This window comes from Amyelois transitella, chromosome 11 (genome assembly GCF_032362555.1).
Source record: "Amyelois transitella isolate CPQ chromosome 11, ilAmyTran1.1, whole genome shotgun sequence".
NCBI classification, from domain to species: Eukaryota; Metazoa; Arthropoda; class Insecta; order Lepidoptera; family Pyralidae; genus Amyelois; species Amyelois transitella.
The window spans coordinates 819881-847239 of NC_083514.1; the positions used below are offsets into that span (position 1 = coordinate 819881).

Sequence of the window (27359 nt, forward strand, 5' to 3'; positions counted from 1 at the left end):
CACATAACCCGTCCGGCTTCCCGTATCCGGCCGGGTAGACGACCACACGTAAAAAAAAATGGTTAGGTTTAGGTTAGGTTAGGTTAATAATTATGTAAGTACTTTCAAAAGGACTTAGCACGAACCTTTGTCATTCTTTATTTCACTACATTTAGATGAGTGAAATGATATATCACTAGATTGAAATAGTATTTTGTCATATCACTAATAATTTTTTTGAAAAGAATATGAATTAAAAAGGAATATTCAAAATCATCCGTGATTTCGTGGTATACCTAGGGATTTCGTGAAATCTCTGATATCCTCATTTCTCTGCGACATACATATATCACGTCTTAGATAACAGATATATAATAGTTACTACGGGGTAGCCAGAGCAAACAGCCTCGAGACAACTGAAGAAAATTTTCAGCATACATACATATGGTCACGTCTATATCCCTTGCGGGGTAGACAGACCCAACAGTCTTGCATAGACTGAATGACCACGTTCAGCTATTTGGCTAAATGACAGAATTGAGATTCAAATAGTGACAGGTTGCTAGCCCATCGCCTAAAAAATAATCCCAAGTTGGTAAGCCTATCCCTTAGTCGCCTTTTACGACATCCATGGGCAAGAGATGGACTGGTCCTATTTCTTAATGATGGACATTAAAAAACATGGAAATAGTTAACCAAATAAAAATACAGCGTTAAATTAAAACATTTATTTACAAATTGTATTCATACAGACGTTTCATTAAATTTATTCGAAATTGACATAATATTACATACGTTCGTAACAAATCCATAGGAGCAATATAACAACCTGGAAATCGCAATGAAAATTAATAAATAAATCGAATTAAACTAGATTGACAATAAAAACTAAAGAAAAGACGAATAACATCATTGAAGAAATTTGTTTGTGCGAGTGTCAAAAATAAACACGAAGAAAATGTTTACATATCAAAAAATATAACATAATTTTTTTTGACAAAAATATAAAATAAAGTCAAGATTAGGATAAAATTGCGACTAAATATTGGTACTAGAAACGTCCACAACGATCAAACCAAAAGATCCAAGAAATTACATGACATTTTACAAAAGTTTACAAAATATCTAACCGTGCCGTGTGGTTCCCGGCACTATTACAAAAAAGAATAGGACCACTCCATCTCTTTCCCATGGATGTCGTAAAAGGCGACTAAGGGATAGGCTTATAAACTTAGGATTCCTCTTTTAGGCGATGGGCTAGCAACCTGTCACTATTTGAATCTCGGTTCTATCATTAAGCCAAATAGCTGAACGTGGCCATTCAGTCTTTTCAAGACTGTTGGCTCTGTCTACCCCGCAAGGGATATAGACGTGATCATATGTATGTATGTATGTATGTATATCTAACATACGGAATATTTTTATCCTGAAACCCTTAACAGGTGAACATAAAGCTATTAACATGAAACTGTCAGACAGTCTTCATATTATAGAGGAATATAAATATAATGATGAACGATGACGCTGAATGAATATTAAACGGAAAATAATGCACATCTGATTTTAAGGTTGTAGTGAAAATTGTCCGCAATTAAATTTTCTTTATTATTGTGTGCAGATAAAGTAAATTTTTAAGATATCAGAACAAAACAATTTTTCACAACAAGGAAACTTTTAAACAATATTATAGGTATTGCCTATAATAACAAATACAGACATGAGTAATTATTTAAATTTATAAATGGAATTAATTTTGAAAAAAAAATATGTATTTGACATTTGGATTTGGCCTTTAGCGCCAAATCAAAGCCAATTGCCATCTTTGAACTTATAAAAACAATAATGTTATTATAAACTATAATCAAAAGACCTTTAGTTTTTTTTTTTACACTCACACAAACCAAGAAAAATATTTACAATGCTTTTTTTTCAGAAAAAAAATTAAGTGTAAAGATTCACAGTCAGATCTCTTATTAGAGCTGAAAGTACCTACGTAGGTAGTTTAATTATATTTTGAATTATTATATTTAGCGTCACCACAAATGCTATATACGATTAATAATGCTTACAAATAAAATAAATATTTATTTCATATAGAGTGATAAACAAAATAAATATGTGTGATGGCAAAATGAAAGCTATGTAAGTGTTATTAGTATTATTTATATATAATTAAATTAAGTAACCTATTAAGTATTCATATTTTATATATTTCTTTGCGTCCATCTCAGTTTGGTCCAAAGGTTCGACTGACAGAGAATGCCTTGGGGTGTTAGGTCCACCTGTTGTACATTTTAACGTGCTTAATGCACGTAAAGAAATTAATAAATAATATTGAGTTGAATAGAAAAATATATATTACAATTGGACAATAGTTATCATGCGATACCATTCAGCACTATGGTTTTGTCCATTTGTATTGTTATTTATCAGAACTTATATACCGAATTAAATTGAAAGGTCCGCCATTGCATATAATTTATTTATTTTATAACTACGTACTATTTCTTGGAACAGTGTAAATTTCTGTGCAATAAAGATATTAAAAACAAACAAAGGTCGAGGTGGTATTATAATACATACATATACATTGATATATAGCCTTATATTACGTGTTCAAAATAAATAATAATAGATTTATTATCTAACCATTCATAACATTTGCGATGAGTTAAAGTTGTGCTTAAAAAAGAAACTATACCATCCAAATCGCACTTAGATAATAGATTGTTCTTCTCAAACTTATCACACAATAGTACCCACCTGATAGAAAGCGGTTACCTCAGCCAATGTTAACTAATATTTTACGACGCCAACTTAAACCTCAGTCAATTTACTAAAATTTGTACATAAATAAAGTATAAAAGATGTCAACTCATATAAAGTCAGCGAAAATTAAATACCAATATTTTAAAGACTTACAACACGAAGATTATCTAAAAATGGAATCAATATTTAACGTTAAAATGTTGATGCTTAATTTACCCTGACTCTAAAATACTGTTAATCACAACACAAGACAAAAAAAAAATAAAGAAACTTGTTCTTATTTCAAATTATCCCACGAATTGGAAAAAAAACGAAGTAATAATTTTTTTTTAAAAAAAGAACTTTTATAATCTTTTGCATAAACGCATCAACAGAACTATCCCCCCTGTAACATGACACGCGCGACGCCGTTTTTATTAACTATCGCTGTCCCGTTTCACGACATAATGGAAAAGCGTGACACGTGACATGCTGCGGAGACTGGAATATAATTTTAATCTTAGGCCTTTTTTCCTTAAAAGACAAGAAGATATCGAAATAAGATTCGATAATAAAATATGAACATGGAAAATAAAAATTGCTTAGTTTTGAAAATATAAGTACATAGAATATAAGCCATGACCGAAACACCTATGAAAAATGGTTTGCAAAAAATAGTCTGAAAATATCTAGAAAAATGAAAAAAATAAACGTTCATAAACGTACCAAAAAATACGATCGTGTGAAACTGAAATAAGAAATGTCGTCATTGTGCAACTGAATCTTAATGTGGTTTTATTAAGTTAAGTCCCATATAAAACAGCTATAAAAATCTCAAAATTTTCACGGGAACGTTAGACATGGGAATCGGCGGAGTTTCCAAAAAATTTTTTGTCAAGTTTTGTGATAACTACCTACGTTTTTTTTATTTAAATCATCATCACCATTATTATACAAATAAAGAGTCGCCAGCGACTTAGACGTATAGAATGAGCCAATTTCTTCCTAAATATGCGTCTAGAATACATTATCGAATGTAAATCTGTATAAAAATAATCAAAGAATATAAAACTATTCCTTTCTTATCGTCTCCGTGAGCATTGTGAACGCCATCTGTGAAATGAACGATAGTTAAATAGATTAAAATAAAAACATACATACATATAGTCACGTCTTTATCCCTTGCGGGGTGAACAGAGCTAACAGTCTTGTGAAGACTGATAGGCCTGATACGTTCAGCTGTATGGTTTCATGATGAAATTGATATTCAAATAGTCACATGTTGCTTGCCCATTGCAAAAGAATCCCAAGTTTGGAAGCCTATTCCTTAGTCGCCTTTAAAACGAAACAGATATTCTTTTTTAAAATTAAAACATCATCACACGGCACATTTATTTAAATACTTAAAAAGATATATGTATAACAAATACACTACTTATTTATTTATTATTGCTAAATATACATTTTTCTCTCTTTCTATATAATAATTTAAGATTTAGAACAAAGAAGAAGAGTAGGCAATATAGAAAAAAAAATGCTGCAGTGCAGTTTATTACCGCTTCTGCATTGACGCTTTGGAAGCGGCCAGTGAACTTGAGTTTTAAAGTAATAATTTGACGTCAATTTTATGAAACCAAAAGATATGACAATTATTAAATGATATTTGAAATGTCACATATAGTGAAAAAAAAATTTAATTAGAGTTTGAAATGATAATTCCAACTCACCAATCCTTCCACAGCCCCGTTCAATCAGACTCCGAGCCGGAGTCGTCGCTGAAGTGGTACTTCCCGCGCGGCGGCGCACGCGCAGCCGAGCGCGGCGCGGGCGGCGCGTCACTGTCGGAGCCGCTCGAGTTCTTCTTCTTCTTCTTGCGCGGGTTCGCTGGTTTTGCTTTAGTCTGGACCAAGGGTTACAATTACAGTTAGACGGCCTCTGTGGAGCAGCGGTAGTACGCTTGTCTGTGACACCGGAGGTCCCAGGTTCGAATCTCGGCCACGGCATGATGAGAAAAGAACTTTTTCTGATCGGCCTGAGTCTTGGATGTTTATCTATAAAAGTATTTATTATAAAAAATAGTATCGTTGAGTTAGTATCTCGTAACACAAGTCTCGAACTTACTTCGAGGCTAACTCAATCTGTGTAATTTGTCCCGTATATATTTATTTATTTACAGTTACCGTCATTGCCGTGTGGTTCCCAGCACCAAAAGAAAAAAAAGGACCGCTCCGTCTCTTTCCCATGGATGTTAAAAGCGACTAAGGAATATCCTAATAAACTTGTAATTCTTATTCTGGGCGATGGGCCAGCAACCAGACACTATTTTTCTTGTTGCCAACTACACTCAATACCATTCAGTCTTTTCGAGACTATCAGCTCTATCCTACCCCGCATGGAATATAGACGTGACTATACCTTTTTACTATCAAATATGCTATCATCATCATCGCTGTCCAGGCTGATAACCTTGGCGGGCCGTTTCTTAGGTTTCTCCTTCTTCTCCTCCTTCTCAGCTTTCCTCTTGGGCGCCGGCCTCTTCTTCGGCGGCGACTCCGGCGCAGGCTCGCCGTCGTCGCTGGAGATCACGTGCGAGTGGTTGTTCTGCTCCCGCCTCGTGTCCTCGATGAGGGAGTCGAACAGGCAGTCTGAGAACAAACATTTTTAAAATTCAAGCATACTACATATGTGACTTCCTTAAGATATTAATTCCCTCTTTGGCGTCGAAATTTCAAAGCCTTGACATTCCGATAGAATATAATAGAACTACAAATTTTTCTAATGGATGTCGTTAAAGGCGACAAGGGGATAGGGTTAAAAATTTGAATTTTGTATCCCTCTTATAAGCGACGGGCTAGTAACATGTCGATATTAGAACAATTTCACATTTTTCCAATGAATGTCGTCGTAAAAGGCGACAAAGGGATAGGGTTAAGAACTTGGGATCTCTCTTGTAAGCGACCGGCTAGCAACATCTCGCTATTTGAATCTCAATTCCATCATCAAGCCATACAGCTGAACGTGGCCTTTCAGTCTTATCGAGACTATTGGCTCTGTCTACCCCACAGGTAATTTATTTATTAAGCACACCAAACAGATTACAAATACTGAAAATAAAAAATGTGTACACAAATAGAAGTGATCAAGTTTGTAATCCCAAAACAGGTAATGTATAATGTGACTATATGTATGTACTAGCTGTGCCCGCGACTTCGTCCGCGTGGAATAGTTATTTTGGGCATCATTGAAGCCCTCAAGGATGAATAATTCTCCCGGTTTTTTTTTTTCACATTTTCCATTATTTCTTCGCTCCTAATAGTTGCAGCGTGATGTTATATAGCCTAAAGCCTTCCTCGATAAATGGTCTATTAAACACAAAAAGAATTTTTCTATTCGAACCAGAAGTTCCTGATATTAGCGCGTTCAAACAAACAAACTGTTCAGCTTTATTATATTAGTATAGATGTCTGCTCACCAGAATCCATCTCAGCGGGTTTCTTGTTCCCGTTCTTCTTGACGTTGAAATCATCATCGTCATCATCACTGAGAGCCAGCTGTTTGGGCTTATCATCATCGAGGTTGTTGTCGTGCAACTCCGGCTCCGAGTCTGATGAGGAAGACTCCTCGCCGTCTTTATATTTTTGAACCTGTTTAATTAATGAGATAATTGAGAAAATTTAATAAATTGTCGACATGCTGAAAGAAATTTCTTAATTCTAAGTTGTTGTTCAATTTATTCTCAATGTTTATGTTTTGTCTATTATATTATAATATCTTATTATTAGTACTTTGAATCCAAAGGACGGATTATAAATTTAGGATTCATCTTTTAGGCGATGTGCTAGCAACCTGTCACTATTTGAATCTCAATTCTATCATCAAGCCAAGCAGCTGAACGTGGTCTATCAACCTTTTCAAGATTGTTGGCTCTGTCTACCCCGTAAGGGATATAGACATGACACACAGAAACGCTGAGCGACAGAGCATGTTCAAAATTATCTACACCATCTTGATTTGGAACTATATTAGTTTGTTTAGGAAAGTCATATAATTCACCAATTTGTTTCAAAATATACTATGTAACTGTCCCGGAAAACATTGTTTTGCCATATAAATAATTTTTAAATTTCTAGTTAAAAAAAAATATTAAGGGTGAGGTATGAAAAATAGATGTTGGCCGATTCTCAGACCTACCCAATATGCTAACAAAATTTCATGAGAATCGGTCAAGCCGTTTCGGAGGAGTACGGGAACGAACATTGTGGCAGGAGAATTTTATATATAACTAGCTGTGCCCGCGACTTCGTCCGCGTGGAATAGTTATTTTGGGCATCATATTTATTTGGCGGTCAGGCGGTCACGCGTATTAGAAAGAACGCTGGTTCGCCGTATTAAATGTTTCGCTGCAAATTGCTTATAACGACTATATCTCAAAACCTATTCGTCTGATTTATATACTGTAAATGGCAATTTTAGTCTACATGAAAAGCCGAAAGTAATAAACATATTTATTTGGATAAGGATTAATACTGAATTAAAGAAAATTGGCTTTAAAATAACTTATGTTTATAATGAAAAAATAATCTTAAAAAATGAACATAAAAGTGGTTATTGTAAGTAAACCTTAAGAGATAGATATATGCTCTCGCGGACTTTTTTGTGGCAAAAAATGAGTACTTCACATCTTTAGTACATTGTTTTACTATATCTTTGTTGGTTTGCGCAGCGTTCGCGTGGAAAGCTCGCAGATTGCCGACTCATTCAACTTTCACCTGCATTGTTGACGTTTCCCGTAGGAAATCCGGGATAAAATGTAGCCTATAGCCTTCCTCGATAAATAGACTATCTAACAGTGAAAGAATTATTCAAATCGGTTCAGTAGTTTCTGAGATTAGCGCGTTTAAACAAACAAACAAAACAAACTCTTCAGCTTTATAATATTAGTATAGATAATAGTTACAGCGTGATATTATACAGCCTAAAGCCTTCCTCAATAAATGGTCTATTCAACACAAAAAGAATTTTTCAATACGAACCAAGTAGTTCCTGAGATTACCGCTTCAAACAAACAAGCAAACAAACCAACAAACTCTTCAGCTTTATAATATTAGTATATAGATATGTAAATCTGTAAATCAGCGATAAAGGTTTTTTTAATAGAAATATACCTAATATATTAGAAATATACTTACCGAAACCATCGAGCTTGCATGAAGAGAGTTATGAATGTGGATGAAGCGAAGAAAGTGTGCAGAGATCGTGGCAAGTGGAAAGATGTAGTCTCTGCCTACCCCTCAAGGAAAAAGGCGTGATTTTATGTATGTGTATATGTATGTATGTATGTTTGTATGTATATTTAATGTATGTATGTATGTATATACCTTGGTGGCAGCCCTGCGCACGGCGGCCCGCTCGCGCGGCGCGGGCGCCGCCATGTCCACTTCGGAGCCCGACATCTCGCCAGAACTGCTGCCGCTGAACGTCATCCTCTGTAATGGAATACATATATATATATATGTATATATTACATACATAGATAGATAGATAGATAATTCATTTATTTGATTTGCTACACACGATTTACAATTTCATATGAAATACAAATTAATAGGGTGTGAGTTGCAGCAATACAAAAAGGTCACAACTCAACGAATTTATTGCTGTAGAGCAATACGCTGATTTTCAGTTATGACCTAGGTGCTAGTGCAGATATTACCACATCTTTGCGGGGTAGACAGAGCCAACAGTGTTGATAAAACCGAAAGGTCACGTTCAACGAGAAGAATCGCCAGTTTATTAGCCTATACCTTAGTCGCCTTATACGATATCCGTGAGAAAGAGGATAGAGTGGTGCGTGTCTTTAGTGACGGGAACCACACGGCACGGTTATGGAATAGAATAGACTTATTTTCAAAATTGAATACAAAGTCACCGACTTATTAACGTCAACGTTCTGTTCTGTTTAGAAGAAGCGACGGAATAAACTACACTGCAGCATTTTCACCGGACGTCAATTCACAAATATAATTGACGAATATTTTAGTATTTTATAAATTTAGAAAGAGATGACTAAAATATATATAAATGATATCCTATCAAATGTCAAATTTAGTTTAAATTTATTTTGGTATATTTGATTTAATATTATTAGCAATAATATAATAATATATATACATACTAACATAAAAACAAATACTTGTCATATACTACTACGTACTAAAATATACGTACAAACTTATTAATAAATAAACATACATTAACAGGATAATTGTACGTATGTATTTCCTTTTTATTTGGATTTTTTTAAATGCATGATCAAACATAAATGTAAACGATATTTTGTGATTGATAATTAACTATTTTACATCCTCTCCAGGATAAAACATAGTGATACTATAAATACATGTAACAGATCTGTACTACTTACCTATGTTTAACAATAAAGTATTTGAATTTGAAATTTGAATGTTATGTATGTACTAGCTGTCCCGGCAAATGTTGTTTTGCCATATAAATAATTTAAAATTTAAAAATGTTAAGGGTGGACAACCCTTAACACTTAGGGGTATGAAAAATAGATGTCAGCCGAATCTCACGACCTACTGAATATGCATGCAAAATTTGGTTAAAATCGGTAAAGCCGTTTCGGAGGAGTACGGAGACAAACATTGTGACACGAGAATTTTATATATAGATAGAAAGAATATCATATCTTGATCAAATTAAGGACGTCCTGGTAAAGGGTCAGGTCAAAAGTACCCGAAACCGCCGAGCTTGTATGAAGAGAGTTATGAATGTGGATGAAGCGAAGGAAGTGTGCAGGGATCGTGGCAAGTGGAAAGATGTAGTCTCTGCCTACCCCTCCGGGAAAGAGGCGTGATTTTATGTATGTATGTAGATAGATAGATAGATAGACATAGATAGATAATACCATATTCTTCTAAATCCAATAATTGTTTTGTTATTTGTTTTAATGTGCAATAAAGAGTTTAAAAACAAACAAACAAACCTTTTTAGGCTCCTTCTTGAAGCCCAGTTTGGTCTGCTTGAGCCCGTCCTTGTCTTTCTCCGGCTTCTCCACCTTCTCCTTCTTCACCCTGCCCCGGGGCTTCTTCTCGCCGCTCGCCGGGCTCACGCCCGTCGGATCGTCCTGGTGTTGACATACACAAATAATGTTTACTTTATACATGTCAAAATAAATTAATTTTATGGTAGAGATGGTATAGTTGTCATACATACATACATAAAATCACGCCTCTTTCCCGGAGGGGTAAGCAGAGACTACCTCTTTCCACTTGCCACGATCTCTGCATACTTCCTTCGCTTCATCCACATTCATAACTCTCTTCATACAAGCTCGGCGGTTTCGGGTACTTTTGACCTGACCCTTTACCAGGACGTCCTTAATTTGATCAAGATACGTTCGTCTAGCTCTTCCCACGTCTTCTTCTAGTTGTCATTTTAAACAATATACATATAATTACGTTACTTTAGGGATATATCCCTTGCGGAGTAGACAGAGCTAATAGTCTTGAAAAGAATGAAAGGCCACGTTCAGCTGTATGGCTTAATGTTAGAAATGAAACTGTGAACCTGTCACAGGTAGCCCAAATAGTATAACAAGAAAAATTAATTGGAATTTTATAATAAATTAATTTTGTTATTGATAAAACTTTTTTAGAAATATGTTTTCTGTAACTGAAAATAGGATAATTTTGATAGTTGATGTAGCAGAACTGTTTTTTTTCTTCAATTATTTAGTAGTTTAGATTTTTGTTTGTATGTTTGTTGTAATATCTTTGTTGCACATACATTTACACAGTTGCAAGAATTGTACTAAGTTATAAAAAAAATAAATCACTTGCAATGACGGGCTTTATCCCACAAAGGAATGCCGTAAAAGGTGACTAATGGAATGGCTAATAAACTATGGATTCTTCTTTTAGACGATGGGTTAGCAACCTGTCACAATTTGAATCTCAATTCTATCTTTAAGCTAAACAGCTGAACGTGACCTATCAGTCTTTTCGAGACTGTTGGCTCTGTCTACCCCGCAAGGGATACAATCGTGATTATATGTATGCATGCATGTATACATGAAACTAAAAAGTTACCGGATCATATTCCTTCTTGATCTCCTTCCTGGTCTTGGCCTTCTCAGCGGCCTGGATCCTCTTGATGAGGTCCTCAGATATCTTGGGCTCGATGCGGCGACCGTTCTCAGACGGAATTATGTCCATTAGTGACTTGCGATTCTTCTTGTTGGCGGCCTGTAATAGATTTTAATAGTTTTATTTGAATATTGAGCTCCGAGGAGGACCTTAATTTAAGCAAAATGTCTAATGTACAAAACTTTAAATGCACAAAAAAAAATATATTTTCAAGACTGTTTTGGCGCGGCGTTGAAATCTTTTTAATTTTATTGATTATTTTTATTAGTTTGATATATGAGTGGCGTTTGCCATAAAAAAAAACAACAAAAGAATTCAAGAAAATCCTACAAAGACTAAATTCTAAAAAAATCTCTTTTTTAATAAGTTCATCATCTAGAGCCAAATACTGATTATTTATTAATTTTGAAATGCGAAAAGAGCGGCGAGATTTGATTTCACAAATAGAAAATTAATAAGATAAATATTTACCTTCATCCTTTCCATCTTTTAGTAAGCATAAAATAAAACATAAATTATTATGGTCAAGTATTTTAAGTAAGTACGATGGGTAATCTTTAATATTAGCTACTAGCTTAAATAATATTATAAATGTGAAAGTAAGTTTATTTGTTTGTTTGTGGTAACCCCCTTCACAGGTTATTTAGTAAGCCAATCTTGAAATTTTGCGTATATATATAATTAAATCTAGAGAAGGGCATAGGGTGCCTTCTATCTCCATTTAAAACTAAAATTCCCGTGGGATTAGCAAAAATCTTTCAATTGTGGCGCTAAATTTGTCGCTTTTTGTAGCTAACGCTAAATAGATAAAGCTAATGGATGCTCTAAATCTGCGGAAACCCACCAGCGCCTTGCTGGTCTTCTTGTTGACGCCCAGCTCGTCCTGCCGCTCCAGCTCCTCCACCTCGTCCAGCTTCAGCAGCAGGGCGTCCAGGTCCTCGCGCCATAGCATGGCGGGGGTTTTAGCCCTGGATAAAAAGCAATATATATATAATCATATACCTTGAGGGGTGATAAGTATTTTACAGTATAAAATAAATATATACGGGACAAATTACACAGATTGAGTTAGCATCTAAGTAAGTTCGAGACTTGTGTTACGAGATACTAACTCAACGATACTATATTTTAATAATAAATACTTATATAGATAAACATGCAGGACCCAGGCCGATAAGAAAAAGTTCTTTTCTCATCATGCCCTGGCCGGGATTCGAAACCGGGACCTCCGGTGGCACAGACAAGCGCACTACCGCTGCGCCACAGAGGCCGCAAGTATGTATGTGATGTGTACCAACCACCACCAACTTAAAGTTTTTCTGTTTGGTCAGCTGATAGACTGGTAGATAATGCCAAACGGCATTAAGTCCGCCTTTTGTATATTTTTTTGGACAAGTTTTCAATATACACATATACACACACACATAATCACGTCTTATCCCTTGTGGGGTAGACAGAACCAACAGTCTTGGAAAAGACTGATCGGCCACGTTCAGCTACTTGACTTAGTGATAGAATTGAGATCCAAATAGTGACAGGTTGCTAGCCCATCGCCTAAAAAAAGAATCCAAAGTTTGTAAAGCCTATCCCTTAGTCGCCTTTTTACGACATCCATGGGAAAGAGATGGAGTGGTCCTATTCTTTTTGTATTGGTGCCGGGAACCACACGGCACGGTTTTTAATATAAGAGTTTATGACTCACTTGAGCGCTGTGAGTTCGGTGAGCTTCTGATCCCTCTGCTTCAACAGCTCCTCCTTCTTCTCCTTGGTGAGCATCCACATGGACATGCCCAGGAGGTAGTTGAATTTCTTTACTTCTTTCAGTTGTTGGAACGCTTTGTCTGCAAGGGATCACAACAATCATGTGATGTCATAAGAATAAAATACGATTTGAAATAAGTTGAGCTTTCTTCCTTATATATATATATATATATGTATATGTATATAAATCCCACGGAAACTATTTTATAAATACTTGTTTGCCGGTTGACTGGAAGAGATCCCTTCATGGGATAAGTCCGCCATTGCAAGTGATTTGTTTATTTTATAACATACATATGGTCACGTCTAGACAGAGCCAACAGTCTTGAAAAGACTGAATTGCTAGCCCATCGCCTAAAAAAGAATCCCAAGTTTGTAAGCCTATCCCTTAGTCGCCTTTTACGACAATATACTTTCTTTTATAACTATGTACTATTGTCTTGTTTCTGTGTAAATTTCTATACAATAAAGATATTACAAACAAACAAACTATAGTTTATACCCGGGAATGAAACATACCCTTTGCCCTTCTCCAGACTCTTTATTATATATACGTGATATTTCAAGAAGATTGTTTCAGTAGATAACCCATGAAGAGGTAACAAACAAACTCACTTTCGCATCTATAATATTAGTTAGAACATAAATAAGTATGAATAATTAGATTTCATCAATTATTAATTTTATCAATATAAACACATTGGTTCTTCAGATAATCAGATCATCACAATCACATCAAAAGTAAATCCGATATTTCTCAGATAATTTTGGTACAATCTAGATTAAATACAATCACGCCTCTTTCCCGGAGGGGTAGGCAGAGACTACATCTTTCCACTTGCCACGATCTCTGCACACTTCCTTCGCTTCATCCACATTCATAACTCTCTTCGTGCAAGCTCGGCGGTTTCGATTTGTAATCTAGATTATAACTAAAGAAATCTAAATACCAGGGTCAGCAGGTTTCCCCTTCTCAGGCTCGGGCTCCGGTTCGTCCTCAGACTCAGCGTCCTCCTCCTCATCAGCTCCGTCCAAGTTCTGCATCTTGGCAGCTCGCTTCTTCCACTCAGCGATGGGGTCCGGGGCATATCCTGGTATAAAACAAACATTTATTACTGGATTTTCCTGCTTTAAAACTAGATGAATATGTTTAGTGTAAAAGCACACAATCTGTCACACAATCAAAAAAAGACTGAATGGCCATGTTCAGCTATTTGGCTCAATGATAGAATTGAGATTCAAATAGTGACAGATTGCTAGCACATCGCCTAAAAAAGAATCAAGTTTATAAGCCTATCCTTTACTCGTCTTTTACGACATCCATGGGAAATAGATGGAGTGGTCCTATTCTTTTTTTTTGTATTGGTGCCGAGAACCACAACACGGCACATTATTAATTTATTTAATTATATTAAATATATTTTGTATTGGTGCCAACTACACGGCACATTTATCACTACATAGTATAAAACAAAGTCGCTATTTTAGTCTGTTTGTCTGAATGCTTAAATCTTTAAAATTACGCAACGGATTTTGATGCGGCTTTTTGTAACACGTAGAGTGATTCAAGAGGAAGGTTTTTATGTATAATAACATTTATAATTTTGCACCCGTGCGAAGCCGGAGCGGGTCGCTAGTTACACATAATTTAAGTTATTTAAGTATACAAAACCTGACCTCTCTTGATGAGTTCCTCGACCATGGCCTTCCGCTTCTTATTCTCGATGACGAGCCCCTTGTCGCACTTCTCCAGGATGAAGCGCGCCTGGTTGGACAGCTTGTCCGCCTCGGCCTGGAGCTGCCCCTCCAGCCAGTCTTTACGTTTCACGTAGTACCTGAGTCTCAGCTCGTAGAACGAACGGAGTATTGATTCTACTTTCTCGTATCTGTGATGAGAATTTAATGATATATTTAAGTTGGTAAGATAGTGTATTCGTTTTGTCTCTTATCGACAATTTGGACGAGAAAATATCCAAGTTATAAACCAAAATAATATTTAAAAAATAACAATATTAAAACAATGTTTAAACCTCATTCTATGCTTATTTAGCATTCGACTCGCATAATGTGTGGTAATTCTGTAAGACACTTGTTTTATCCATTTTTTTATTATGTCTATATCAGGTTTGGTGTGGTTAACAAAAACAAGCCGTTTATATATATATATATATATATACATATATATTTGACGAGGTAATATGGTATTTACTGGTATCACAGTACGTCCATCTAGGCCTTATATATGTAGCATATACATTTAGAAAAAAATCCTATTTAAAAATCTAATCTTATGTAAAGTGCCGTGTGGTTCTCGGCACCAATAGAAAAAAAGAGTAGGACTCCATCTCTTTCTTACGGGTGTAGTAAAAGGCGACTAAGGGAATGACTTATAAACTTGGGAATTTTCTTTTAGGCGATGGGCTAGCAACGTGTCACTTTTTGAATCTCAATTCTATCATTAAGCCAAGCAGCTGAATGTGGCTTTTCAGTCTTCTCAAGACAGTTGGCTCTGTCTACCCCGCAAGGGATACAGACGTGATTATATGTATGTATGTGTAGCGGGAGCGATGATTCGAGCTTGACACGACTTGACCACGCTAGGTGTGATGTCTGGGGAACCAACACAACATCGTCTACCGCGCGGTTCCCCAGGCACCACACTACCCTGGGGGAACATCTTCCCTTTGGTGGCGGTCGAGCCCGAACTATCTCTCCCGCTACATCGGCACATATACTGACTTGTTGAGACAGTTGAGATGGTCGAATGCGTTCATGCAGGTCAGGGAGATGGTGGTCTGCAGCTTGAACACCTTGTGCACGCCCTCCGCTTCCACTTCGGGCAGCTTGCCCGGAAGCAGCGACACCACGAAGCGGACTGTCGTGTCTGTGTTGTATTCCTGTAGGGGCGGGAAATTGTTTCATATAGGAATTTTTATGATTATATTAGGAGATTTATAAATAAAACACATTCGAGCTTCGCTTGCATGATGACGCAATGCCAAACTGTTTTATTGTCTCGTACGGCCGTTACAAAACTGTTAGTCTATCTCTCTTGACAATGACATTGACACTAATATGACACAGAAATAATGTACTGTAACTACGTCACTTAACACGTAGCCTGCCATAGTAGATTCGCTAATACAAAGATTATATACCTGTCAGTCACCGGTGACTGACATGGCAGTCTATGTGTTAATACAAGGTTCATCAATTTTCTCGTCTGGTTAAGAACGAAATACTAGTTACGACAGAAAACTTAATTTTAAGTAATTAATTTGACGTCAACCAATTTTGTGTAACAAAAAGACAATTATTAAGTGATATTGAAGTGTCCCATAATTGACCTATACTAATTTTATAAAGCTGAAGAGTTTGTTTGTTGAGGAAGACCATTTATCGAGGAAAGCTTTAGCATATAACATCACGCTGCAAACTATTAGGAAGAAGAAATAATAGAAAATGTGAAAAAAACGGGGTAAATTAATTAATCATCATCATCATTGAAGCCCTCAAGGCTTCAATGATGCACAAAATAACTATTTCACGCGGATGAAGTCGCGGGCACAGCTAGAAGTTTTGAACTTACCGTGCGTCTTTCTCTTTCGTCGTTCTTTCACATTTAAAATAACATTAGTTGTGATAAACTCTTCAACAATAAAACTCACCCTATACTCAGATATAACCGGCTTCACTTTGTCAGTCCCTAGCAGCGGTTCCAGAACGTTCTCCTTATAATTCTGTGTCCAGGTGCCTATGGGTAACTCAGTGATCTCAATCTTGTCCCCGGGGAGCACCGCGGCTTCCCCTGAGATCACGTACTTGTCTCCGAAGCCCTCGATGGTGCCTCTGAAGTTTTTGTACCACGGGTGCATCGGTTTCGGCTCCTCGCCGTCTAGCATTCGGCTGTAAGGGTAATGGACATAAATTAATATAACATACAAATACATATGGTCACGTCTTGCGTCATCCCTTGCGGGGTAGACAGAGCCAACAGTCTTGAATAGACTGAATGGCCACGTTCAGCTATTTGGCTTTAAGATAGAATTGAGATTCAAATACGGACTGGTTGCTAGCCCATCGCCTAAAAGAAGAATCCCAAGTTTGTAAGCCTATCCCTTAGTCGCCTTTTACGACATCCATGGGAAAGAGATGGAGTGGTTCTATTCTTTTTGTAATGGTGCCGGGAACCACACGGCACTATTAATATAACAACTATGTTAATATAATGAATGAATGAATGAAAAACTATCTTATACATTTACATACATAAAATCACGCCTCTTTCCCGGAGGGGTAGGCAGAGACTATCTCTTTCCACTTGCCACGATCTCTGCATACTTCCTTCGCTTCGTCCACATTCATAACTCTCTTCATGCAAGCTCGGCGGTTTCGTGTACTTTTGACCTGACCCTTTACCAGGATGTCCTTTATTTGATCAAGATACGTTCGTCTAGGTCTTCCCACATACATTTAATCACGTCTATATCGCTTGCGGGTTAGACAGAGCCAACAAACTTGAAAAGATTGATAGGCCACGCTCAATGTTTGGCTTAATGATAGAATTAATATAGTATTGAATTCACATAATGATAGGCTGCTAGCCCGTCGCCTAAAAGAAGAATTCAAAATTTATAAGCCTATCCCTTAGTCGCCTTTAACGACGCCCATGGGAAAGGAGTGCGAGTAGTCCTATTCTTTCTCTACTTGTAAGCATACCATACATTAAAACTCATCCCTTTCTCAGATGGGTAGGCAAAAACCACATCTTTTCATTATTCCAGCTTATTAGTTTAGGTAAGAGTAGAGAAGGTAAGAGTACTCATAAACTGACTGATTGACCAAGATTAATCAAGTTATGTTCCTCAAGGCCATCTCTCTCCAACTTTAGCATGTAAAAAATGGTACTTACAGTATATTCTGGACGATGTCCCGAGGATTGTAATTAGGTATCTTTGTGGACCATCCCGTGCCGATACCTTCAGCTCCGTTCACCAGCACCATTGGTATGATGGGAATGTAATGTACCGGCTCGATTTTTTGGTTATCCTCGAATTCGTGCTGTAAACATATCATTGAAGTTTGTTAAATCCAACTAATATTATAAACTAGCGACCCGCCCCGGCTTCGCACGGGTGCAAAATTATAAATGTTATTATATTATACATAAAAACCTTCCTCTTGAATCACTCTACCTGTCACAAAAAGCCGCATCAAAATCCGTTGCGTAATTTTAAAGATTTAAGCATACAGACAAACAGACTAAAATAGCGACTTTGTTTTATACTATGTAGTGATGCAAAAGTTTGTATGTCAGCATGGATGTTTGTTACTCTTTCATGCAAAAACTACTGAACAGATTACGATAAAATTTGGTCTACATACCAAATTATATCGTAATCCGAAGACCCAGAACAACATATAGGCTTTTTATCTCGGAGTTCCCTCGGGATTGATTCAACGCGGACGAAGTCGCGGGCGGCCTCTTATGTTCTCATACAAAAATGGTACAACCGGAACCATACCATTTAACCCATTCTTGACCACCGTGCCAATTTGGGAACACTTATTTTTTGAGGGTAGATAAAAAAAGTGTTGACACCAGTGTATGTTCTGTTGCGTAGTTGTGAAGGCAAAAGAGTGCGCTTATGGTAAAAAATTAAATAAAAGCATAAAACATCAAAAGTGATATTGTTTTCATAAATTAAAAATATCTATTTATAGAAGCATCGAGGTAAGTGCATATTATTTACTTATACGACAGGTCGATGTACGATATCGTGATAGTGGTTTTAGTTATTATAAAATAAGATATTGGACAAACGTTTATATGTAAATTTAGTAACTTTTATCTTATGTATGCAATTATACGGTCAAGTAAATATTGGTGTGCCAATTTTGGTACAGTGGCTACAAGTGTGCAATAATTGAATATTCATTTCAGGACTTCAAGATGAGTCGAAAACAGACTTTTAGCGCCAGTAATAACTACAGAGGACTTGAGGATGCCATTCATGACATAATAGAGGATAGTGATGACGGTTTGGAGTATGACCTAGCCATTATTCCTCCAGATCCAAGTATTGTTACTGATGAAGAAGAGGGTTTCGACGAAGATTTGATGCCGTCGAGCTTACCAAATGACGTTCCTGGTAACATTGAAGTATTTGTTCACAATATTGGTAGTCTTTCAGACTCTGGTGACAGTAGTGATGATGAGCCTTTGGCTGCAAAAAAAGCACGTAAAGACACAGGTAGTACATCACATGCAGAGCAATCCAGAAACACTGTACCATCTCGTCGTCAAGCCTTGAATATTCCAATTTGGCGAAAGTGTGCTCCTAACTATTCTACTCAATACGAAGAAACTGAGGAACGGTTACTCTGTGAGAACCATGTGAAAGAGCAACTAAAAGATTTGACTCCTGTTCAAATTTTTGAAAAGCTTTTTGATGATGAAGTATTTGAGATGATTGTACACTTTAGCAATCTTTATGCGAGCCAAAATAATAGACACAACTTTTGTGTCACAACTGAAGAGCTAAGGATATTTTTTGGAATACTCATTCTTTCAGGTTACCATAAGTTACCTCGAGAACACATGTATTGGTCTTTGGATGAAGATGTTGGCGTAGAAGTCGTGTCAAAAGCGATGTCAAGAAATAGATTTAGAGAAATCAAACGAAACTTGCATTTGGTAGACAATAATGATGCTTCGACTACTTCTGATAAAATGTTCAAGGTCCGAAAATTGTCCGAAGTACTCATGAAAAAATATAACCAGTGGGGTATTTTTCACGAGTTTATTTCAATCGACGAATCAATGATTCGGTACTATGGCCATCATCCAGCCAAGCAATTTATTCGAGGCAAACCTGTTCGGTTTGGTTACAAGAATTGGGTTGCTGCAAGTTCTTCAGGATATTGTTATAGCTTTGATATTTACTGTGGAAAGTCTACCACGCCGACCACTGAGCCACTTGGTACAAGAGTAGTAAAATTGCTACTCAATAAATTGACGACGAATGCTGCAAATCATAAAGTATTTTTTGATAATTTTTTTACCAGCTGTGATCTACTCTATGACTTACGTCAGTCAGGATTTCGGGCCACTGGAACTGTGAGAGAAAATCGTACCAAAAAATGCCCATTATCGTCTGTAAAGGAAATGATGAAAAAATCACGAGCAGTATATGACTACAGGTTTGATAAAAATAATGAAATTCTTTTGGTCCGCTGGAAAGATAACAGTATTTGCACAATGGCTACCAATTACGACTCATATGAGCCTTTAGGACTTGTAAAGAGATGGTGTCCAGAAAAAAAGGAGAAGGCTGAGGTGACGATTCCACATCTCTTTCAAAATTACAATAAAGGCATGGGTGGAGTGGATGAATTAGACCAGTCGATATCACTCTATAGGATTGGGATTCATGGCAAGAAATGGTGGTGGGTTCTATTTACCTACATGATTGACATGACCATAGCAAACGCATGGCGTCTACATGTCCTTGCTAAAGAAGATCCCATGGACCAATTGTTGTTTAGGCGAAACATAGCCAGATACTACCTCAGGCATTCAATTCAGAAACAAAACACTCGTCCTTCGTCATCAAATATTGATGGGTTACAATTAGATGGTAAGAACCACGTCCCTGAAAAACTTGTGAAACGTGTACGGTGTGTTGTTTGTCATAATAGAAGCCGTTGGGGGTGCAAAAAATGCAAGAAAACACTCTGTATAGAAAAATCGTGTTTCGCTGATTTTCACTCTTAGGTGGCCACTGTGCCAATTTGGGTACACCCCTGTAATTTCCTGAAAAAATGTTTTTTTTTCATTTTCGAGCAGATTTATTTGTTTTTGTACTCCTCTTTCATGAATAAATAAAGAAAAATTAAAAATTAACATGTGCGTTTTTATTTGGCCTCTAATGGGTTAATCATTTACCGCTGCGCCACGGAGGTCATCAAAAATGACTAAAATAAAATATTTTGTACTTAATTATAATGTAACTACCATAAACTATAGTATCAAACAATGCTAACGCAAAAATTACCAAAATTAAATATTTTGTTCTTAAGTATAATGTAACTATAAATATAATAATGGTCCCGGCACAAATAGAAAAAAGAATAGGACCACTCCATCTCTTTCCCATGGATGTCGTAAAAGGCGACTAAGGGGTAGGCTTATAAACTTGGGATTCTTCTTTTAGGCGATGGGCTAGCAACCTGTCACTATTTGAATCTCAATTTTTTCGTTAAGCCAAACAGCTGAACGTGGCCTATCAGTCTTTTTAAGTCTGTCGGTTCCGTCTACCTCGCAAGGGATATAGACGTGATTATATGTATGTATTATAGAATATACTATATTCTAAAATGCAATATGATTGGTCGACCCCCCCCCCCCCCCTCCCCCATGTCTCCTCTCCGCTCCGCTCGTCTCCGCTTGACTGTTTCCATTGAAGCGGAGCGACATTTAGATTTCATGTAATATGATTGGTCGATCCCCACATGTCTCCACTCCGCTCCTCCTCAGTGGAGCCTACCATAAACTATACTATCTTCAAAAAGCCAACTCACCACCAGCAAAGGATCATCGTGCGGATGGAATATGAGCCGGGTGAGCTGCGACATGAGCGTGAAGATGTACCGCGGGCTGGCGCTGTCCTTGCCGCCGCACAGCCGCGTGCCGAACTGGCCGCGCGGCTGCAGCAGGTTCACGTTGTTGGAGCCCACGTAGTTCTGCGCCAGGTTCACTATCGTCATGGCCAGCGACTGCTCGCCTGGGTGACGTTCAATTGTACGATCAATAAAAGCTTGTGTGAGTTACCGGCCACCAATATAAAAAAAATCAAATTCAAAATTCAAATTCAAATTCAAAATTCAAAATTCAAAATTCAAAAGTCAAATTCAAAATTCAAATTCAAAATTCAAAATTCAAAATTCAAAATTCAAATTCAAAATTTAAAATTCAAATTCAAAATCAAATTCCAAACTCAAATCACTTTATTGCGGTAACACAGGTAGTGTTGAAGAGACAAACCTCTTTAGAGTGTAAGATGTTTTTTTGATTTTTTTTTTTTTGATTGTTTTTCACTGATCTGTCTTCACAATACGTACAATAATTCAGTCAGATCATATTTTTTTTTTCATTTAAAATTTGAATCATTCAATATTAATAAATTAAAAATCAAAAATTCGCCTTAATTTATACTTAATTAAAAATAATATATATTTAGCAATAATGTCATCAATTAATATTTAATAAAAAGAATAGGACCACTCCATGTCTTTCCCATGGATGTCGTTAAAGGCGATTAAGGGATAGGCTTACAAACTTGGGATTCTTTTTTAGGCGATGGGCTAGCAACCTGTCACTATTTGAATCTCAATTCTATCATTAAGCCAAATAGCTGAACGTGGCCATTCAGTATTTTCAAGACTATTGGCTCTGTCTACCCCGCAAGGGATATAGACGTGACCATATGTATGTATGTATGTATGAAAGCCTATCGGTCTATTACGCATTACCAGCTGTATAGAAACACCACCATTTTAAACTGTTATGAATGAAGACAGTTTGCAAAATCACAGTTTGTTAGAAATAAATAAAAAAATAAATACATTACCGTGATGGTAAGCAGAGTGCTCCGCCACTGAACCGGCCAACTGGGCAACTTTGACCTCCCGTTTGTCGTTCCTCTTTATGCACGTGAAGATCACTTTACGCTGGCCCGGCTTCAGACCATCTATCATTGACGGGATGGACCTGGAAATGATGAGATCATTACTAAACCTCAGTCTAAACAAAACAATTATATGAAAATGTATTTGTTTTGTAATATTGCATCAGGCCAAATCCTTTTTCCAAAACTCGCGCTTTTACTTTAATTGTGCATACATACATACATATTATCACGTCTATATGCCTTACAGGGTAGACAGAGCCAACAGTCTTGATAAGACCGGAAGGCCACGTTCAGCTGTATATCTTTATAATGGAACTGAGTTTCAAATAGTGTTAAAGGTTGCTAAGTCCATCGCCTACAAGAAGAATCCCAAGTTTATTAGCCTTTTACGAAATCCATGGGAAAGAGAGAGAGTGGTCTTATTCTTTAGAGCTCGGAACCTCATCACTTCTACAGAGATAAAATGGGCCACATAGATATATATTTTATTTAGATAATGTTATCATCTTCCGCGTCTTTTTTGTAACCCGGGGTTTGACCAAGAAAACCACAACTCAGTAATTACAGACGACAGTATCAAGATAGTATATATTTCAATGTGGCTCACACTACTCATACCCTTGTGAATAAAGCTTAAACTCACCTAACATTGTCACCGTTTGAGAATAGAACCAGTTCCAGATTGACGAAATCCGAATAGCTAACCGCTTTCGTCTCTTTAGTATACAAATATCTCTCCGGAAGACCAATCTCCTTTCTCCGCTTGACTTCATCCATGTGACTCGTCAACCACTCCTTCCGTTGATCGGCACCTTTCTTAGAGAACGCCAATTCAATGTGATGATCGTCCGTAGCCCCCCCGTACTTAAACCTAATCCTATGCCTGTCCATATTCTGGAAATATTCTTTAGCCTCCTTGGATGTGGAGGTACCCAAACCTTTGTAGTATTTGATATTGTATGTGTGATGATTTTCCGTATCTCTCTTCCATTCCTCGAACTCAGGTAACGAGTAGAATGATATCTCCTTGTCCTTCTTAGTAGCTTTCACTATAGGCGTGATGAATTCCTCTAAAAACGGCAGTTTCAACAATTCGGGCCAATTGTGATGAATGAAATTGATGATCAAGCCTTTAATGTGAGAACCGTCCTGATCTTGATCGGCCATTATCATGCACTTGCCATACCTCAAAGCTTTCAAATCATCTATCGTATTGTACTTCTTCTTGTACTGTAATCCGAGGATTTTTATCAAGTTATTTATTTCTACGTTCTCCAAGACTTGCTTGTGAGACGCGTCACGCACGTTCAAAGGTTTACCCTTAAGCGGAAAGACGCCATAATGATCACGACCTACAACGCTTAAGCCGGACACGGCTAAAGTCTTGGCTGAGTCTCCCTCAGTTAAGATCAAGGTGCAGAGATGAGCATTCCTCGTACCAGCGTCGTTCGCGTCTTCCAGTTTCGGAATACCTTTCAATTTGCTCTGTTTCTTCCCTGATGCCTTCACCAGTTCCGTTTGAGCCTTAAACTTGGCCCATGTTAACACTGATTCAACCAATCCGGACTTGGTTACTGCCGTCACAAACTTCTCAGAGAAGTTACATTTCGAACCAAAGCTTTTCGCTTGGAGTGTCATGTTCTCCTTGGTCTGAGAATCAAAGGTCGGGTTCACAATCAGACAGTTGATAAACAACCACATGTGATTTTTAACTTGGAAAGGCTTAATATTGACTCCACCCTTATTTTTCTTCTTGAGAACTTCTAAAACGCTCTTTACTATATGATCGGACACAGAGTCAACGTGTTTGCCGCCTTTTGTAGTTGCAATAGAGTTGACAAAGGAGACTTGTTGAAACCCTCTGTCAGATAATGTTAGAGCGACCTCCCAGCGGTCGTTAACCTTTTCGTAAACAACTTTCAAAGGCTGCCCATTTTCATCCTCTTTTCCTTTGATATACAAGTCAATATAGTCCTTAAACTTATTTATTTTGAGACGTTCACCGTTCAAGTACACTTTGACGCCAGCGGTAGAGGCTGCGACGTCGTACGCTCGTCGCGACATCAACGCGACAATGTCATCCTCAAGCTTTTCCATCTTGAACTTAGCCAAATCAGGACTAAACGTCACTTTGGTAAAATCGTCATCTTTGCCAGACTCCTTTATTTTGGGTTCCGACGCTTTCGTCATGTTGGAGCCCCAAGTTTGTTTGAAGTGTTTCTTGTACTGTTTTGAAGCAGTTTCAACTGTGAATTTCGTTGAGAAGATATTGCAGAGTTTGGCTCCGTAGCCGTTTCTGCCTCCTGTCACTTTTTCTTCTTCATCGTTGTAGTTGGATGACGTCAGTAGATGTCCGAAGATCATGGTGGGGACATACATCTTCTCGTCTTGATGCATCACTACTGGGATGCCGCAGCCGTTATTGTACACCGAGATAGTGTTCTGCTCTTGGTTAATGTCAATTTTGATCACATCCATCTTGGGGTCCCTTTGTTTGTTGTCAGCTGCGTTCACCAATATCTCATCATATATTTTGTACAAACCTGTAAAAAGGAGATTTTTTTTTTTAATATTTTGCAGGTAAGGTTTCCAAAAAAGGAATATGTATGAAACTAAAGAATTTTGCTAAGGTAACTAATGGGGAAATTGCTATACAACAATGCATTTTTGCTGAAATATTACAATTTCTCAGTGAAATAGCCAAAATTTTTGGACTTACCAGGCACAAAAGTTAATTCCCTCTGCACCATGCACTCCTTGCTCTTGTCGTACACCCACATATTCTCGGTAGCCCTCTCGACGGAGCCAATGTACGTATCCGGACGAAGCAGAATGTGCTCCAGTTGTGACTTCTTCTGGTAGATCTTTTCAATGGTGTTCTTTGAACCCTTTGCGGCAGGAGCTGGTGCATCCCCAGTGCCATTTTGGTTCATCTTTGAGAACATTGACTGCAATTTGATTTTTAATTTAATTTTTTGCATTCTAGAGAAGGATGTTATGACAAATTGTGCAATAGCTCAACTAATAATACTCATGCATACTAATGTAAGAAAAAGGTTTGCATTTTTGTTGTAACAATTCAGGGATTTTAAATGGGTGAATTAGGAATACAGCACTTGCCTATTCATTGACTAGTTAAAATGTAGTCTCAAAAATGAAGAGCCTGCAGAGGTGTATTTAACAAAATGAGGGGAAAATAACAAATTTTTTTACTTAATTTTCTTTTTAAAATGTGGCCTACAAGGTTTTAGTGTTTTCAACCACAATATCAATAAATTAAGTAAAAAAATTTATGTTGAAAGTTTTTTGAATAATAAATAGTAGGTAGGTATGTGACGTACATTATTTTTCAAAAAAATTTAGCCAAGAAATCATTCCTTAAATCCTAGGTACCAGATACAAATACCAATCTTCTCATCAATCTGGGGAATGCCCCTAAACGAAACCCAATAATTTTATTTCTTACTATAACAGGCTCAACATATCCAGAGTAAATTTTACAATAGAGATTTTACAAGCCCAACAAGTCTTGAAGTTAAAAGTGGTTTACATTTTAAGTTGTTAATTCTGTGATTATTATTATATAAAATTTTGGCCTGTTTGATGTAGTTCTATTCTAAAAATGCAAATTCTATATATGAAAATATATAGAATTTATATATGCAAATTCTTTATATGAAAATATATATATACATATATGAAAATAAAAAAAAATTGTAGAACTCAAAAACTACTGGACCAATTTTGATATCTAGTAGAGATAAGGACTAGACCCTCAGGAGGAACTCAGTCTACTTATCTACCTAGAAACCCATACGAGAGCGAAGCCTTGATCAAGTCTAATTTAAGAATACAGAGTAAAATAACTATACAGATCTAGTGGGACATTTTGTAATTAAAAAATGAAGGTAGTTACCAAAGATAAAGCAGCTTAAATTGCTAAAGGGACAAAATGACGAAGAATTCAATTTGTTTATTTGCTGCAGACCTTACATGATGCACGTATGGATCGTAAGATGCATGCGTACATAAAATAGGTAGCGAGTTATAAATCCAAGGTTTATAGGTTGATTCATCAGTAAGGATAAAAAGAAATGATTGTTGTAATATGGTCGTGACATGATGTTTCCCTTGAAGACGTAAGATACAATCATCTTTACATCTTTACAATGATAAATATTCAAACAATTGTTCATTTCATAGTTTGACCGTTACAAAATAAAATGCCGCCAATATCTCACCTTTATATCAGCCATCTTGGCAGTAGTGTTTATAAGACGCGTGCGATCAACGCTAAACGCGGTTTGTCTCGGCAACAAGACGAAACATAAATTAATTAAATTAGCTTTTGCAAAACAACATTTTTACAATGTTTTATCTGGAAATAACAAACGCAACGAAATGACGAAGACGCCGATTGAACCATAAACAATATGATTTCTTTTTTCAGTAAATTCAACTCAGGCTCAAGAACTTGGAATTTGGAATGGACATAGGGCATCACAATTTTTTTCATCAGAACCTCTGTCGATAAAGTCATTAAATAATTATATGCTTACACAAATACAAAGCAATCAGAAGGAATAACTACTATTATGAACAACACAGATGTTTGCTATTTAGTGGTATTTAATTTATCGATTTTAATTTTAAGTTATATTATAATAATCATAATTTTAAAGTTAACAAACAAAAACTTCGATGACCTTTTTGAGCGATAAAAGTTTGTGCGTTTGTGACAGTTCTGAGGAGTGATAAGAAAAAATAAAAGCAAATTATTCATTCTTCCCGCATGAGTTATCTCATGCGGGAAGAATTAATAAAAGCAGGTAGAATAAGCAATAGAAGAAGCGCAGCGAGTTGTTGGAATGGGAAGGCCTGAAAGAACATATAATTTCTTTGATCTTCGGGGACGTCCTAGTTTGTGAAGCGATAGATCTCGTTATTATGTTTGTAACAGGGATTTACGCCAGGAGAAGAAGGAAGTTTGTAGTTTGAATAGGACTTCTTT

At 36.7% G+C, this 27359-nt stretch overlaps 1 protein-coding gene across 1 annotated transcript; it reads right to left on the minus strand.

Moving 5' to 3' along the window:
- Positions 1-692: 692 nt before the first annotated feature.
- LOC106133435 (DNA topoisomerase 2) lies at positions 693-26772 on the minus strand. The gene is made up of 19 exons (XM_013333160.2): positions 26590-26772; positions 25068-25296; positions 22992-24891; positions 22289-22428; positions 21240-21442; positions 17569-17717; positions 16325-16562; positions 15396-15553; positions 14334-14542; positions 13607-13747; positions 12598-12736; positions 11740-11863; positions 10839-10994; positions 9734-9874; positions 8106-8213; positions 6200-6371; positions 5143-5372; positions 4455-4627; positions 693-3840 (listed from the first exon to the last, which is right to left on the minus strand). Exons 1-18 carry the CDS (start codon positions 26602-26604, stop codon positions 4475-4477), a joined length of 4605 nt encoding a protein of 1534 aa, XP_013188614.2. The 5' UTR covers positions 26605-26772; the 3' UTR covers positions 693-3840; positions 4455-4474.
- Between the last annotated feature and the right edge of the window lie 587 nt (positions 26773-27359).

Excerpts from the sequence above, each read along its gene's own strand:
- LOC106133435 (XM_013333160.2), bottom strand. Across the intron at positions 8,214-9,733 it reads TCAAGAAGGAGCCTAAAAAG|AGGATGACGTTCAGCGGCAG; the intron begins GTTTGTTTGTTT and ends ATTCCATTACAG. Across the intron at positions 4,628-5,142 it reads GCATATTTGATAGTAAAAAG|ACTAAAGCAAAACCAGCGAA; the intron begins GTATAGTCACGT and ends CCCTTGGTCCAG.